The 13,358-nt window shown below is 41.6% G+C and overlaps 1 protein-coding gene across 2 annotated transcripts in view; it reads left to right on the top strand.

Annotated features, from left to right (window-relative positions):
* The window catches only part of CFAP54 (cilia and flagella associated protein 54), a 324,342-nt gene that overhangs the window by 160,262 nt on the left and 150,722 nt on the right, over positions 1 to 13,358 (top strand). Inside the window, exons 40-41 of one of the 2 annotated variants that reach the window (XM_068971780.1) lie at positions 9,020 to 9,172; positions 12,813 to 13,007. In XM_068971780.1, coding sequence (XP_068827881.1) covers positions 9,020 to 9,172; positions 12,813 to 13,007 — 348 coding nt within the window. The remainder of the gene's footprint in view (positions 1 to 9,019; positions 9,173 to 12,812; positions 13,008 to 13,358) is intronic. The other variant, XM_068971781.1, reaches the window with a different exon arrangement.

Raw genomic sequence — 13,358 nt, forward strand, 5'->3', positions numbered from 1 at the left:
AACTTATAGCAGTCAAGAAAAAATTTGCTATATATCAGTAGTCATGGGGCAACAGATATTTTATTGTTACTTGTTATGATAGTTGCACAATTTTAAGATGAGCCTGCATAACTACTGCAGGTTTTACACTGAACCATTATCATTAAAATCTTGGCATCCACCTGATACCTCCTTATAAAACTCTAGGACCTCTGTGTCTAAGAGCATAATTTGGGCTGTGCTTTTGGGCTTATTAGGCAAAATTTTAAGATGCTGAATTTTTTTTTAGTGTACTAAATTCAGATCATTAATGTGTTTATAAGCATGATGGTCCTTATGTACATCACCATGACATGTTTGCAATTCTTAAAAGAGTTTTAAAAAAAGACCAAGTATACTCCTGATGGTATCCACCCCAGATCGCTGCTTTAGAACATCATAGATTTTCTTTTGGCATAATAGCATTTGGTGGTAATGCTTGATACATTTAATTCTTCAGAACAGATACTGTAACGCTCCGATGCCTAGGAACATTTGGTATTCTCATTATTTAACAGCATTCTATTTTCCCTCTAGCTATTTAATAATGCATATGTAATTTGGTACAGTCTCTGTAGGGTTTGGAGGAGTGAGAATACCTTACTTTATAGATGATTTTTTGTATGGATGAGTAACCCACCTGCTTGTTAAGCTTCAAAGGGGTGATAACTCTATGGATATGCCTTTTATTGTAGCTGTTTTTGCTTTCTGTCTGGGATCTCTTTCTTCAGTTTTGACCTTATTGGCATCTAAGTTCTCTAACAGGATAATTCAGCCATCAGGTGTGCTGGAATTTTGAACCCTTTGGCTGATGTGTTTTATTAGTGTTGAGGTCTTGTAATGGACCGGAACCTGGTAGTCTGGAGTCGACTGATAAGAAAGTAAAGGAGAGAGAAAGAGCCTGATATTCCTTGGTTTATGTAGAAAGCCAATAAAGCCCCTGCATGGGGCTTGCTCTGTTCACGAAGGCCTCAGGCGCCCTCTCAATGGGGTGAAGTGTAGGGTGCCTTCTCAAGAGGGTCTTAGAAGCCCAGGCAGGAAAGTGAACTCAGAGAGCCTCTGTGCTCCAGGGGATCAGCCTGAAAAAGAGAGAGAGAGAGAGAGAGAGAGAGAGAGAGAGAGAGAGAGAGAGAGAGAAAGAAAGAGAAAGAAAGACACAGGGACCAAAGCTCTGATGGAGCAAAGGTGTTTTAATTAACGTGGTGTGTATATATATACTGTCTTACAAAGTTGTTATTCTTAACAAAGATAAAGATTAAAATTCCAGACTTTAAAACATAGGCAATCCATATTAAAGAGAGAGATTTGTAAACAATCACTTTTACCGTAAGGTTCAAAGGAAGAAGAGGATACTTATCACTGTATAGAAAAACTAGTAAAAAAAAAAGTCTGGATTCTTTAGCCCCTGGGAGAGGCTTGCCTCTCCTCTTAATTCCTGAGTATTCAGGAATTAATAAAAAACAAAAAATTCCTGATAGATTCAAAACAACACACAAAAAGCCTCCTGTTAAATGTTTCCTGACAATTAGTGCCTCTGGGTATTTGGATTGATGTCACCAAAGGTGAGAAAGTGGCCCAAATTTTGTATCACTCACTGGGATCCTTCCTTGTTGAGCCCATCTCTCTGGAGTCACTGGCATTTCAGTTTTAATGTCTACACTGGTACACGAGAGATGTAGTAAATCTAGTCTTTTCTCTCCTCCTCCTCCTTCTTATTTTTACCTATTTCAAACTGTTGAGGCTATTAGTGCCTTTAAAACAGCTTCTGAATTATCCATAGAAGTTCTCAGAGAGGGACCCTTGAGACAGAGATGGCAGAATAAGCCCTGCAAGCTAATGATATTTCCTTATTGCTTTGCATCATTTATCTCCTGTAGACAACCACCAAAACACCAACAGAAGCCTAATTAGACAATAAGAAAAAAAGGGTATACTAGGGTTTGAAAGAAGGGGAAAAAGTAAAGTAAAATATAACTTAGGAAAACAACAGAGACAAATTATTTATAAGCATGTATTTGCTAAAAAATAGCAGGATGATTTTATTCAGAGCCCATATTTTAAAGATGGCAAACGTCTCTTCTTTTCCCTCTTATAATCTCTAATCACTGGAATGCCTTCCTGACTTTTATTCTAGAATGTAAGCTCTGGGAGAGAGGGAGTGTGTCTATTTTGTTCACTTGTACCTGTTTGATGGCTGGCATGGCACCTAGTACTGGTACGTGCTCAGTGGACATTTTTAAAATATATGACCAACAGTCATAATGTGAGCTCCATTTATTAAATGCTTCCTCCATGACCAGTACTGTGCTGGACATGTCACAAACAGGTTAAAACATAGTCTAGTAACTCTTGGAGGTAAATCTTACCATCCCAGTTTTAACAGATATTGCAAATGAAGGCCTCCTGAGAAAGTTACTGTCTGAAAATATTAATATGTGAGGGCTTCCAGTTTCCTCCTTTTCCTTTGCTTTGCTGAATGTCTTTCCCTCATCTCACTCTCTATGGAAGAAAAAATGAAAGCCAAGCTCTTGAATTCTGGCAGGAAAAGTGGAGAAATGGGGAAGAAACCTATGATCTTCAGGATGTTGTGCATAAGGGTTGGGGTGGGAGGGGTGAGGGCATGCCTTGTCAGGACTCACGTAGGACTGCACATGCTTAGAGGAGACGGGGGTGGTGGAGACATGCTGAGACACAGGAGAGTGAAGTTGGCAGAAGAGTGTGACCTGTGCCTCATTATTTGATCCTCTTATATAGGTGACAGGGAAGTGTGTCATGAGATGAGTCATGAGTGAACTTGCTGGGGGCACAGATGCACCTCTCAACGTGGCCCTGTTCCTGGTGTGACCAGAGCCTCCAGGGTTTCTAGACATCAAGGTGTAATGAAAGATGTGTCTCCACAGCCATTGAATGTGACCCCATGTTATTAATTTCACCAAGACCTCACTGGGCTTACAAGGACCCCAGGCTTAATCTGTATTATTCTCAAAGTGTCTCTGTGCCCACATTAGCAGGCGTTAAATTAGGATCATTGCCTGTTCCCCAAATCTGACACCCTTTGGGAAACTATTTGGGAAAGGCGTCAGACTAAAACCCTGATTCTCTCTCTTAAGTCTTGTAAGGGCTTAAAACAAGTGTTGTTGTTTTTTTAATTGCTAAGTCATGTTTGACTCTTTGTGACCCCATGGACTGTAGCCTACCAGGCTCCTCTGTCCATGGGATTTCCCAAGCAAGAATACTGGAGTTGGGTTGCCTTTTCCTTCTCCAGTTAAGACAAGTGACTGTCCCTCAAAGTCACTTTTCCTCCTTTGTTAAGTATGAGTGATATTTATCTCTATTAGTTGTAAGATGGGCTTCCCTGGTGGTGTAGAGGTTAAAGGGTACTGTGACAATAAATTGAGATTAAGGCCTATAGAAGTGATTATTAATAAATTTGTACCAAGCATTTAGCTTTGAAAATTGTTGTCATTCATTCATGTAATGACTGTTTATTCAGCACATACCATATAATAGGTACAGGCCCATGTTATAGGCCAGGGGTGAATTCAGTGGACAAATGGGCAAAAATCTCTGCTCTCACAGAACTTGCATTTTAGTGGTCAGAGACAATCAGTAAATCAGTAAAACCCATAGTAGGTCAGAAGCTAATGGGTGCTGAGAAGAAAAGAGAAGTTGTGACAATTTTAAAGAGAGAGATCAAAGAAGGCCTCAGTTCAGTTCAGTTCAGTTCAGTCGCTCAGTCGTGTCTGATTCTTTGCGACCCCATAAATCGCAGCACGCCAGGCCTCCCTGTCCATCACCATCTCCTGGAGTTCACTCAGACTCACGTCCATTGAGTCCGTGATGCCATCCAGCCATCTTATCCTCAGTCGTCCCCTTCTCCTCCTGCCCCCAATCCCTCCCAGCATCAGAGTCTTTTCCAATGAGTCAACTCTTCACATGAGGTGGCCAAAGTACTGGAGCTTCAGCTTTAGCATCATTCCTTCCAAAGAAATCCCAGGGCTGATCTCCTTCAGAATGGACTGGTTGGGTCTCCTTGCAGTCCAAGGGACTCTCAAGAGTCTTCTCCAACACCACAGTTCAAAAGCATCAATTCTTTGGCACTCAGCCTTCCTCATAGTCCAACTCTCACATCCATACATGACCACAGGAAAAACCATAGCCTTGACTAGACGGACCTTAGTCGGCAAAGTAATGTCTCTGCTTTTGAATATACTATCTAGGTGGGTCATAACTTTTCTTCCAAGGAGTAAGCGTCTTTTAATTTCATGGCTGCAGTCACCATCTGCAGTGATCTTGGAGCCCCAAAAAATAAGGTTTGACACTGTTTCTACTGTTTCCCCATCTATTTCCCATGAAGTGATGGGACCGGATGCCATGATCTTCGTTTTCTGAATGTTGAGCTTTAAGCCAACTTTTTCGCTCTCCTCTTTCACTTTCATCAAGAGTCTTTTACTGAGGAGTTAATAGTTAAGTCATAAGCTTAAGGACTTGAGGAATCAGACCTGGGGATATCTGAGGGAAGAATGTTCTAGGACAAAGTGAACCACTGGTGCCAAGACCCTTGTGTGGAAACATGTCAGTGTGGGAGGGAGTAAGGGGGAGAATAGTAAGGTCACAGGGAACCTCTTCTTGGTGGGCCTTAGAGGTCACTCCAAGGACACTGGTGTTTGCTCTAGGTGATGGGGGAGTCTTGGACAGAGGTGTGACATGAGATAACTTATATTTTAAAGGGGGTCCTCTGGTTCTTTTGTTGAGAGTGGCAAGCATAGAAATGGGGAGACTGGTTGGGGGTAGTCACAGTGATTCAGAAAGAGATGTCAGGACTTGGAACACAGTGGAATGGAAGTGGTGAGTAGATCTGGGAAGAGATGGTGGCACTCCAGACATTTTCTGAATGGGGAGCCTCCAGGATTTGTTGTGAATTTGACTTGGGGCTTGAGATGAGATAACAAGTCAAGGATGATGCCAGTTTGTGGCCTGAGCAACTGGAAAAATAGAACCACCCTTTAATAAGATGAGGAAAGACTATGAAAGGAATAGGTTTTTGGGAGGAAAGCTTAGGAAATCAGTTGGGAATATGCTAAGTGTGAGATGTCTATTAAATGCCCAGCGGAGGAGACCAGTGGATAAATGAGCCTGGACTTCAAGAGAGATGGGGCCAGAGATAGAAATTTGGGAGCCACCAGCATGTAGATACTTAGGCCCATGAGACTAGATGAGATCATCAAGGGGGTGAATGTGTTACTGAACTGGGTTCTTGGACTCTTTAATCAATAGAAATTGATAAGAGACAGGATGAGGAATTCAGGAAGGCTTCATTGGGACTTATGCTACAGCACAAAGGAATGAGAAGAAGTAATAGGTTCCCTTCCTCAATCTCCAACTGACAGGGGGCTAGTTTCTTGAATTGGGTGTGAGAGCAGGTCAGTGTGTTGGCAGGGGAGTCACTGAGGTTGGTCTCCCCATGCCCCTGGTGGTGCTGTGTGCAGTACCCTGCTTTTGCTCCAGGCCCCAGAGATGGCAGATGGGTTTTGGCCTTTGTGTATCTTATTGTTCATGATTTGCCCCAACTGTGCATGCACACCGGAGAAGGCAACGGCACCCCACTCCAGTACTCTTGCCTGGAAAATCCCATGGACGGAGGAGCCTGGTAGGCTGCAGTCCTTGGGGTCGCCAAGAGTCGGACACGACTGAGCGACTTCACTTTCACTTTTCACTTTCATGCGTTGGAGAGGGAAATGGCAACCCACTCCAGTGTTCTTGCCTGGAGAATCCCAGGGACGGGGGAGCCTGGTGGGCTGCTGTCTATGGGGTCGCACAGAGTTGGACACGACTGAAGCGACTTAGCAGCAGCAGGAGCAGCAGCAGTGCATGCACACAGTTGGCTTTAGTCGCTTATAGTTTCTTTGTATTCTATTGCTGGAGGAGACATTTGTCCAGATGCAAGTATTCCAGTAAAGGGTCCCAGGGTCCAGCCTGTCTCAAATGTTAGTTAGGAAGAAAAGAGAGGCAGTCTAAGGGTTGAGCCTTGGGATTTTCAAATATTAAGAGTTTGGGTTGACAAGGATGAATTAGCAAAGAGGGCTAAGAAAGAGGGGTCAGTAGGTTGGTAAAGGACCTGTAAGCCAAGTGAAAAAGTATTACAAGGAGGGAGGAGTTAGCAACTGGGTCAAATGCTGTTGAAAATTTATGTGAGATAAAGCCTAAAAATTGAACACTAGATTTATTCTAGTGATGATCCTTGGGGTGAAATAATGGGAGAAAAGTCTGATTTAAGCAGATTTAAGAGAGGATTGGAGAAGGAAATGGCAATCCACTACAGCGTTCTTGCCTGGAGAATCCCAGGGACGGGGGAGCCTGGTGGGCTGCCATCTATGGGATCGCACAGAATCGGACACGACTGAAGTGACTTAGCAGCAGCAGCATCAAGAGGTAATGGGGAACAATGAAAATAGAACTTTTGGGGGAGTTTAATTATAAAATGGAGCAGAGAGATAGGATGGTGGCTTGAGGGGAAAGAAGGGTCAAGAGAAAGGGTTAAAAAGTTCTTTTTTGGAAATTTAGATATAGTCTCTGTGCTATACTTTACAGTTTCAGAACTTATTTGTCTTTTAATTGACATTTGTACCTTTGGGTCACCTCCACCCATTTTTGCCGACCACCCACAACTCTGCCTCTGGCAACCACCATTCTCTTCTCTGTTTGTTTGAGTTCGATTTTTTTAGATTCCAAATGTACGTGAGACCATTCACCGTTTGCCTTTCTCTGTCTGATCAGGGCTCATCCATGTTGCCACAAATGACAAGGTTTCCTTCTTTTTTATGGCTCTGAATAATATTCCATTGGGTAAATAACATATTCTCTCTATCCATTCATTTGTTGATGGACCCTTAAGTTGTTTCCATATCTTGGCTGCTGTAACTAATGCTGCAATGAACACAAAATTTTTGATGATTTTTAAAAATAGGAAAAAAAGCAAAACGGGATGTTGACTCAGCAGAGGGGAAAACTGGTGACTGGGAGGAGAGAGGAGAATTGCTGGCGTGATGACCCTGCAGTGTAGATAGCACGGGGACTGGGGGCTGTGTGGGTCTAGGGGTAGGGGCTTGCAGGAAATCCATTTGGAGTCCTTCTATTTATTCCCATTGAGGTAGGAAGCAAGGTCATCAGCCCTAAAAGGTGGATAAGAAGCAATTTGCACTCTTTTTTTTTTTTTTCTTCGCCTAGTAGCCAATTAACCATTCTCCAATCACTTCTAACATTGGAATTTTCGCTGTGTCCCTTCCTTGTTCCCACTGCTACCATCTTAAACAAATCATACTATGTCGGTGTTGTAACTTCCTAACCTCTCAGCCACCACCCTTGTTCTATTGCAGCCTGCTGTGCATACAACTGCTGGCTCACGCTTCCTAAAATATGAATCTTCTTCTGCTGGGGTCTTACTCAAAACGCTTTCTTGGCTGCCCATTAAAGAGGATGAAGGCCACATACACAGTGAGGGCTTTAGGCCTCTGGAAACCCTTCTTGGTTCAAAAGGACTGGCCATGTCTCCACTGTGCCCTGCATTGCCACTTTTAATCCTGATTCCACCCTCTCCTGTGCAAGCTGGTTCTGTGACCCAAGGGAAGCTGAGACTTCTCTATGCCTGATTCTCCTCATCTGTGAAAGGAGGCTATAATGGGACATACCTCTTATGAGTGTTGCTAGAATTCAATAAGACTATCACAGTGTTTACTTAGAATAGTTATTGGTATAGTATAAACACTTAATCAGATCCAGCTATTCTTTTTTTTTTTTTAAGAATTTTTCAATGTGGACCATTTTTTAAAGTCTTTATTGAATTTGTTACGATAATCCTTCTGTTTTAAGTTTTGGCTTTTTTGCATGTGGACTCTTAGTTCCCTGATCGAGGATTGAACCCCCAACCCCTGCACTGGAAGGGGAAGTCTTAACCACTGGACCTCCAGGAACGTCCTAGCTTCAGCTCTTCTCATTCTATCTGAAACCCCTTCCCTTACTTCCTGATAATCTTCCCTGTTCTCTAAGACACAGCTGGCATGTCTTTTCCCCCATGAACTGTTTCTTGCTCATCCTTTCCTTCCTGCACTGATCTCTCTTCTTTCTCTCCATCATTTTGGTGTGTCCCCAGACGCTCTGTAAGTGTGATTTTCATACTTCAGTGTTAAAACACTCTCATCGCTTCAGCCAAAGGGTGGATTTCTTGAGGGCAAAGGTCAGTGTCTCTTAAGCTGTTACAGCCCTGTTCCCTAGCAAGTTGCTGGACTCTCACGACTTCAGATTTGACAGGGGTTATTTGTCCTGTTCAATTCGTTGAAGGGGTAAATTTGTTTGTCGTTCAGTCTGAAGCCCGTGTTTCCTTCTCCCACATGCCTGCTTCATGGCATATGCAGCTGGTAGGCAGCCTGATTCATGGGTCTGTCACTTCCTCTCCAGAGACCTCACAGCAGCTCTGCCAACATCTGCCCTTCTGGCCACTTTTCAGGATGGCATTTCAGTTCCATACCTGTTTATGGCCTCATCTTTTCCTCTGCCTTCTCCAGTGTTTGAAAGCTGTCTTTTCCTCTCTTAAGAGAGCAGTTGCCCATCTCCAAGCTTCTTTGTTTCCTCCTTTCGTCTCTTTCCCAAGGCACCTTGGCTTTGAAGAGGCTGCTGAAAAGGAGCAGATTATTTCATCTTTTATGATCAGCAAAGGAAAAAGTAGGAGGCTTCATAAAGAAAATTGGCAAGATCTAAAGTTATTTGCATTTCATACGAATCAAAAGTTTCCTAAGTTCTTTTTTTATTTTTTTAAAGAACTGTCAAATAAACCAAAAAAAAAAAAATTGATGTGAACATTGAAACACCTGCTACAGACCTGGGGGCTTTGAATTTAGCAGCTTTAGTTAGGGCCCAAGAAATTCTCTGAATTAGAAAGGCTTTTGCTGCTCCTTGGCTTGCTGCAACATTTCATTCCTAATGTCACTCTTCCCTTTCCTTTCAGAATACAGCAGAGCCAAAGAGCTCCTCTGTGTGCCTGTGGACGTGACAGACACTCTGAGATGTTTTAGAGAGACCTTGGAAAAATCCAAATATCACAACAGATCAATCCGGCACAGCAGAAAGTTGCTTTCGTTATTTCTCGCACAGACACAAGGTGAAATATAGTCATTCCAGTCGTTCCTATGCACCTGCGGGGAATGGGTTCTGGGACCCCCCGTGGATGCACATGTCCCTTACCGTCAGCTCCCCCCTGCCTAGTATCCATGGCTCTGCATCTCCAGAAACAGAGGGCTGACTGTACTTGCTCTGTGTTCCTGTCTCTGTATTTCCACAGGGTACCACCCTGTGGGTCTATCATGTTCTATAGTAGGTTCCTCCTTCCCTCACTTCCATGCCTGCTGTCAGCTGCCTTTCGCTTTTTTCTTCTTGTCCAGTGGATCACACCTCTGTTTCCCATACTTGATTCCAACCAAAGCACTGCCTCACTTATCTGCTTTTATGCCTTCTGAGTATACTCCCTTGAGTGGAGTAAATACGAAAGCAGTGTTAATGTTTGATTCTATACCTCTGTGTCCTTACTATTTGCTTTGCAAATATGGTGCTATAGTCTTGTTTTATTTTCATCAGTAGATTAATTGATTTGTACAGAATTAACTACAGTCTTTTACCAAAGCACTACTTTATCAATGTCAAACAAATAGATGCATTTTAATATACATAGATTTTAATAAATCTATGGTATTTATTAATACCATAGATTTTCATCTTGGCTTTTTAAAAAAGATATTCATTATGTTTGGTTACCTTACACTTGTTTTCTCCTTTCTCAAAATCTATTGATTTGTAAACTCAGTCAAAGCAGGGCTTCAAGTGTTTAACCTCAGAGAGAAAATGGATACTCAAATGTAGGTTAAGAAATCCCAAATTACCTACATTTAGGTAATCTAAAATCCTAATTTATGTTTATAATCCTTACTGTTCAAATTTATCAGAATAATAAAAATAAATTTATATTAATAAACTTAAAATAATTGTATTTTAAAGTTATTAATAATAGATTTAAATTTAACATCTAAGATGCTAATATTCTCTGAACGGATGTTTTAGAAATTAAACCAATTGTTTTTTTTACAACTACTGACAGAAGTTTACTTATGTATATATGTATCTATGTATGTATATATGTATGAATGCATATATGTGTCATTGTTGCTCCCCTTCTCCCCCCAGAAAGCACTTGTTATGATATGTACCCACAGTTTTTGGTTGTATTGTCCACAGACACACTTTACATTAAATTAGCCCTCCATATCATGTTTTTGAGCTTCCCTGTGGCTCAGATGGTGAAGAATCTGCCTGTAATGTGGGAGACCTTGGTTTGATTCCTGGGTGTGGAAGATCCCCTGGAGGAGGGCATGGCAACCCACTCCAGTATTCTCACCTGGAGAATATCCATGGACAGAGAAGCCTGGCAGGCTTATAGTCCATGGGGTCTCAAAAAGTGGGAATCAACTGAGCAACTAAGCACAACATATCATGTTTAAATTTTGTCTTTTTAAAATATGTTTGTTTATTTTAATTGGAAGCTAATTACTTTACAATATTGTATTGGTTTTGCCACCCATCAACATGAATCCACCATGCGTGTACAGGTGTTCCCCATCCTGAACCCTTCTCCCACCTCCCTCCCTGTACCATCCCTCTGGGTCACCCCAGTGCACCAGCCCCAAGCATACTGTATCATGCATCGAACCTGGACTGGCGATTCATTTCATATATGATATTATACATGTTTCAATGCCATTCTCCCAAATCATCCCACCCTCTCCCTCTCCCTCTGAGTCCAAAAGACTGTTCTATACATCTCTGTCTCTTTTGCTGTCCGCATACAGGGTTATCATCACCATCTTTCTAAATTCCATATATATGCATTGGTATACTGTATTGGTGTTTTTCTTTCTGGCTTACTTCACTCTGTATAATAGGCTCCAGTTTCACCCACCTCATGAGAACTGATTCAAATGTATTCTTTTTAATGGCTGAGTAATACTCCATTGTGTATATGTACCACAGCTTTCTTATCCATTCGTCTGCTGATGGACATCTAGGTTGCTTCCATGTCCTGGCTATTATAAACAGTGTTCCGATGAACATTGGGGTACACATGTCTCTTTCAGTTCTGGTTTCCTCGGTGTGTATGCCCAGCAGTGGGATTGCTGGGTCATAAAGTAGTTCTATTTGCAGTTTTTTAAGGAATCTTCACACTGTTCTCCATAGTGGCTGTACTAGTTTGCATTCCCACCAACAGTGTAAGAGGGTTTCCTTTTCTCCACACCCTCTCCAGGATTTATTTCTTGTAGACTTTTGGATAGCAGCCATTCTGACTGGTGTGAAATGGTACCTCATTGTGGTTTTGATTTCCATTTCTCTGATGATGAGTGGAAAATTCTGAAAGAGGTGGGAATACCAGACCATCTGACCTGCCTGTTGAGAAACCTATATGCAGGTCAGGAAGCAACAGTTAGAACTGGACATGGAACAACAGACTGGTTCCAAATAGGAAAAGGAGTACATCAAGGCTGTATATTGCCACCCTGCTTATTTAATTTATATGCAGAGTACATCATGAGAAACGCTGGGCTGGAAGAAGCACAGTGAGAGTTTTACTTCTTTTGCAGTCTGGATTCCTTTTGTTTCTTTTTCTTCTCTGATTGCTGTGGCTCAAACCTCCAAAGCTATGTTGAAAAGTAGTGGTGAGAGTGAGCACCCTTGTCTTGTTCCTGACTTTAGGGGAAATGCTTTCAATTTTTCACCATTGAGGATAATGTTTGCTGTGAGTTTTGTCATATATAGCTTTTATTATGTTGAGGTATGTTCCTTCTGTTCCTGCTTTCTGGAGAGTTTTTTATCATAAATAGATGTTGAATTTTGTCAAAGGCTTTCTCTGCATCTACTGAGATACTCATATGGCTTTTATTTTTCAGTTTGTTAATGTGATGTATTACGTTGATTGATTTGCAGATATTGAAGAATCCTTGCATCCCTGGGATAAAGCCCATTTGGTCATGGTGTATGATCTTTATGGTGTACATTAACAGTGGTTAAGGGTATGAATTGAAAAAAAGCAGATACAATTCCTAAGGATGGTTTACACTACTTCATTCTGAATTTCACCTAGTATTAATACTAAAGATACCCTCAGAAGTTTATCTCCAGTCCTTGGCTGTAGACCTAAATCCATCTTAGCTTCTCTCTCTCTCTGAGGTTTTAAACTCCTTCCCCTAGAATATTTTTCCTTCTTTTCCCTGTGTGTTCTCTGACCTTACACAGACACAGATTCTTTCCTTTTTCTTTCCCCTTAGATCAGAACTACCTGTACATTGCGCCTATCCCAGAGGTCTCTGCCCCAGAGGCAAACTAACATCTTAATGTTGGAAACTCTTTTTAAAAAAGTAAACTCAAACTGTGCAACTTCTCCCCACCCCCCCCCCGCCCCCCGATCCTCAGGAGGAACAAAGCATTATCTCAGCATTCACTTTCCAGCAAACTGCCCTCTGTACTATTCCTTCTGAGGTAACACGAGTGTAGAGTGTGTCGACACACACCTGGGCTCTTCAGAAATGGTTCGAGACACGAAGTTTAAGGAAACAGAGTCCCTTGAACTGTAAATGAGGCTCAACTTTATGTAAAACCCTTCCTTCTCCCTTTCTCTTTCTCCTACTTTTCCCCTCCTCTTAAACTTCCCTTTTTTCTCCATTTTTAAGCTTCTTTTAAAACTTTTCCCATGAATTTAGGAGACAAAGGAGGAGTGAACAATTTAAAATTTGCTGCTGGGAAAGTGGAGTTTTCCATGGGGACAGAAGAGATGCATATGCCAACACCCCCCGACCTTTCTCAGGAGCACTTCCGAGTTTTCAGCTCAGTGGAGAAGAGCAAGCTTCCCTCCTCACAACTTGGACTCGTAATTTCTTCTTATTATGAAACTATTAGTAAGGTTTATTCATTCCATGTTCATTTTCAATATGATCTGCCACATTATTGTTGAGATTGCATTTGGTCTTGAAATGATACCTTTTTTAATATATATTTTATTGATGTATAGTTGATTTACAATATTGTGTTAGTTTCATCTGTACAGCAAAGTGATTTGGTTATATGTATGTATATATATATTTTAGATTATTTTACATTATAGGTTATTACAAGATATTGAATATAGCTCCTTGTTCTGTACAGTAACTGAAATATCATTTGTAGAAATGGGATGAAAGAGCTTGAACATAGACTCTATTCATCACACCCTTGTAGGCAGTAACAGAGCAGTGAGGAGACAGGCCGCT

This window comes from Capricornis sumatraensis, chromosome 4, assembly GCF_032405125.1.
Source record: "Capricornis sumatraensis isolate serow.1 chromosome 4, serow.2, whole genome shotgun sequence".
NCBI lineage: Eukaryota > Metazoa > Chordata > Mammalia > Artiodactyla > Bovidae > Capricornis > Capricornis sumatraensis.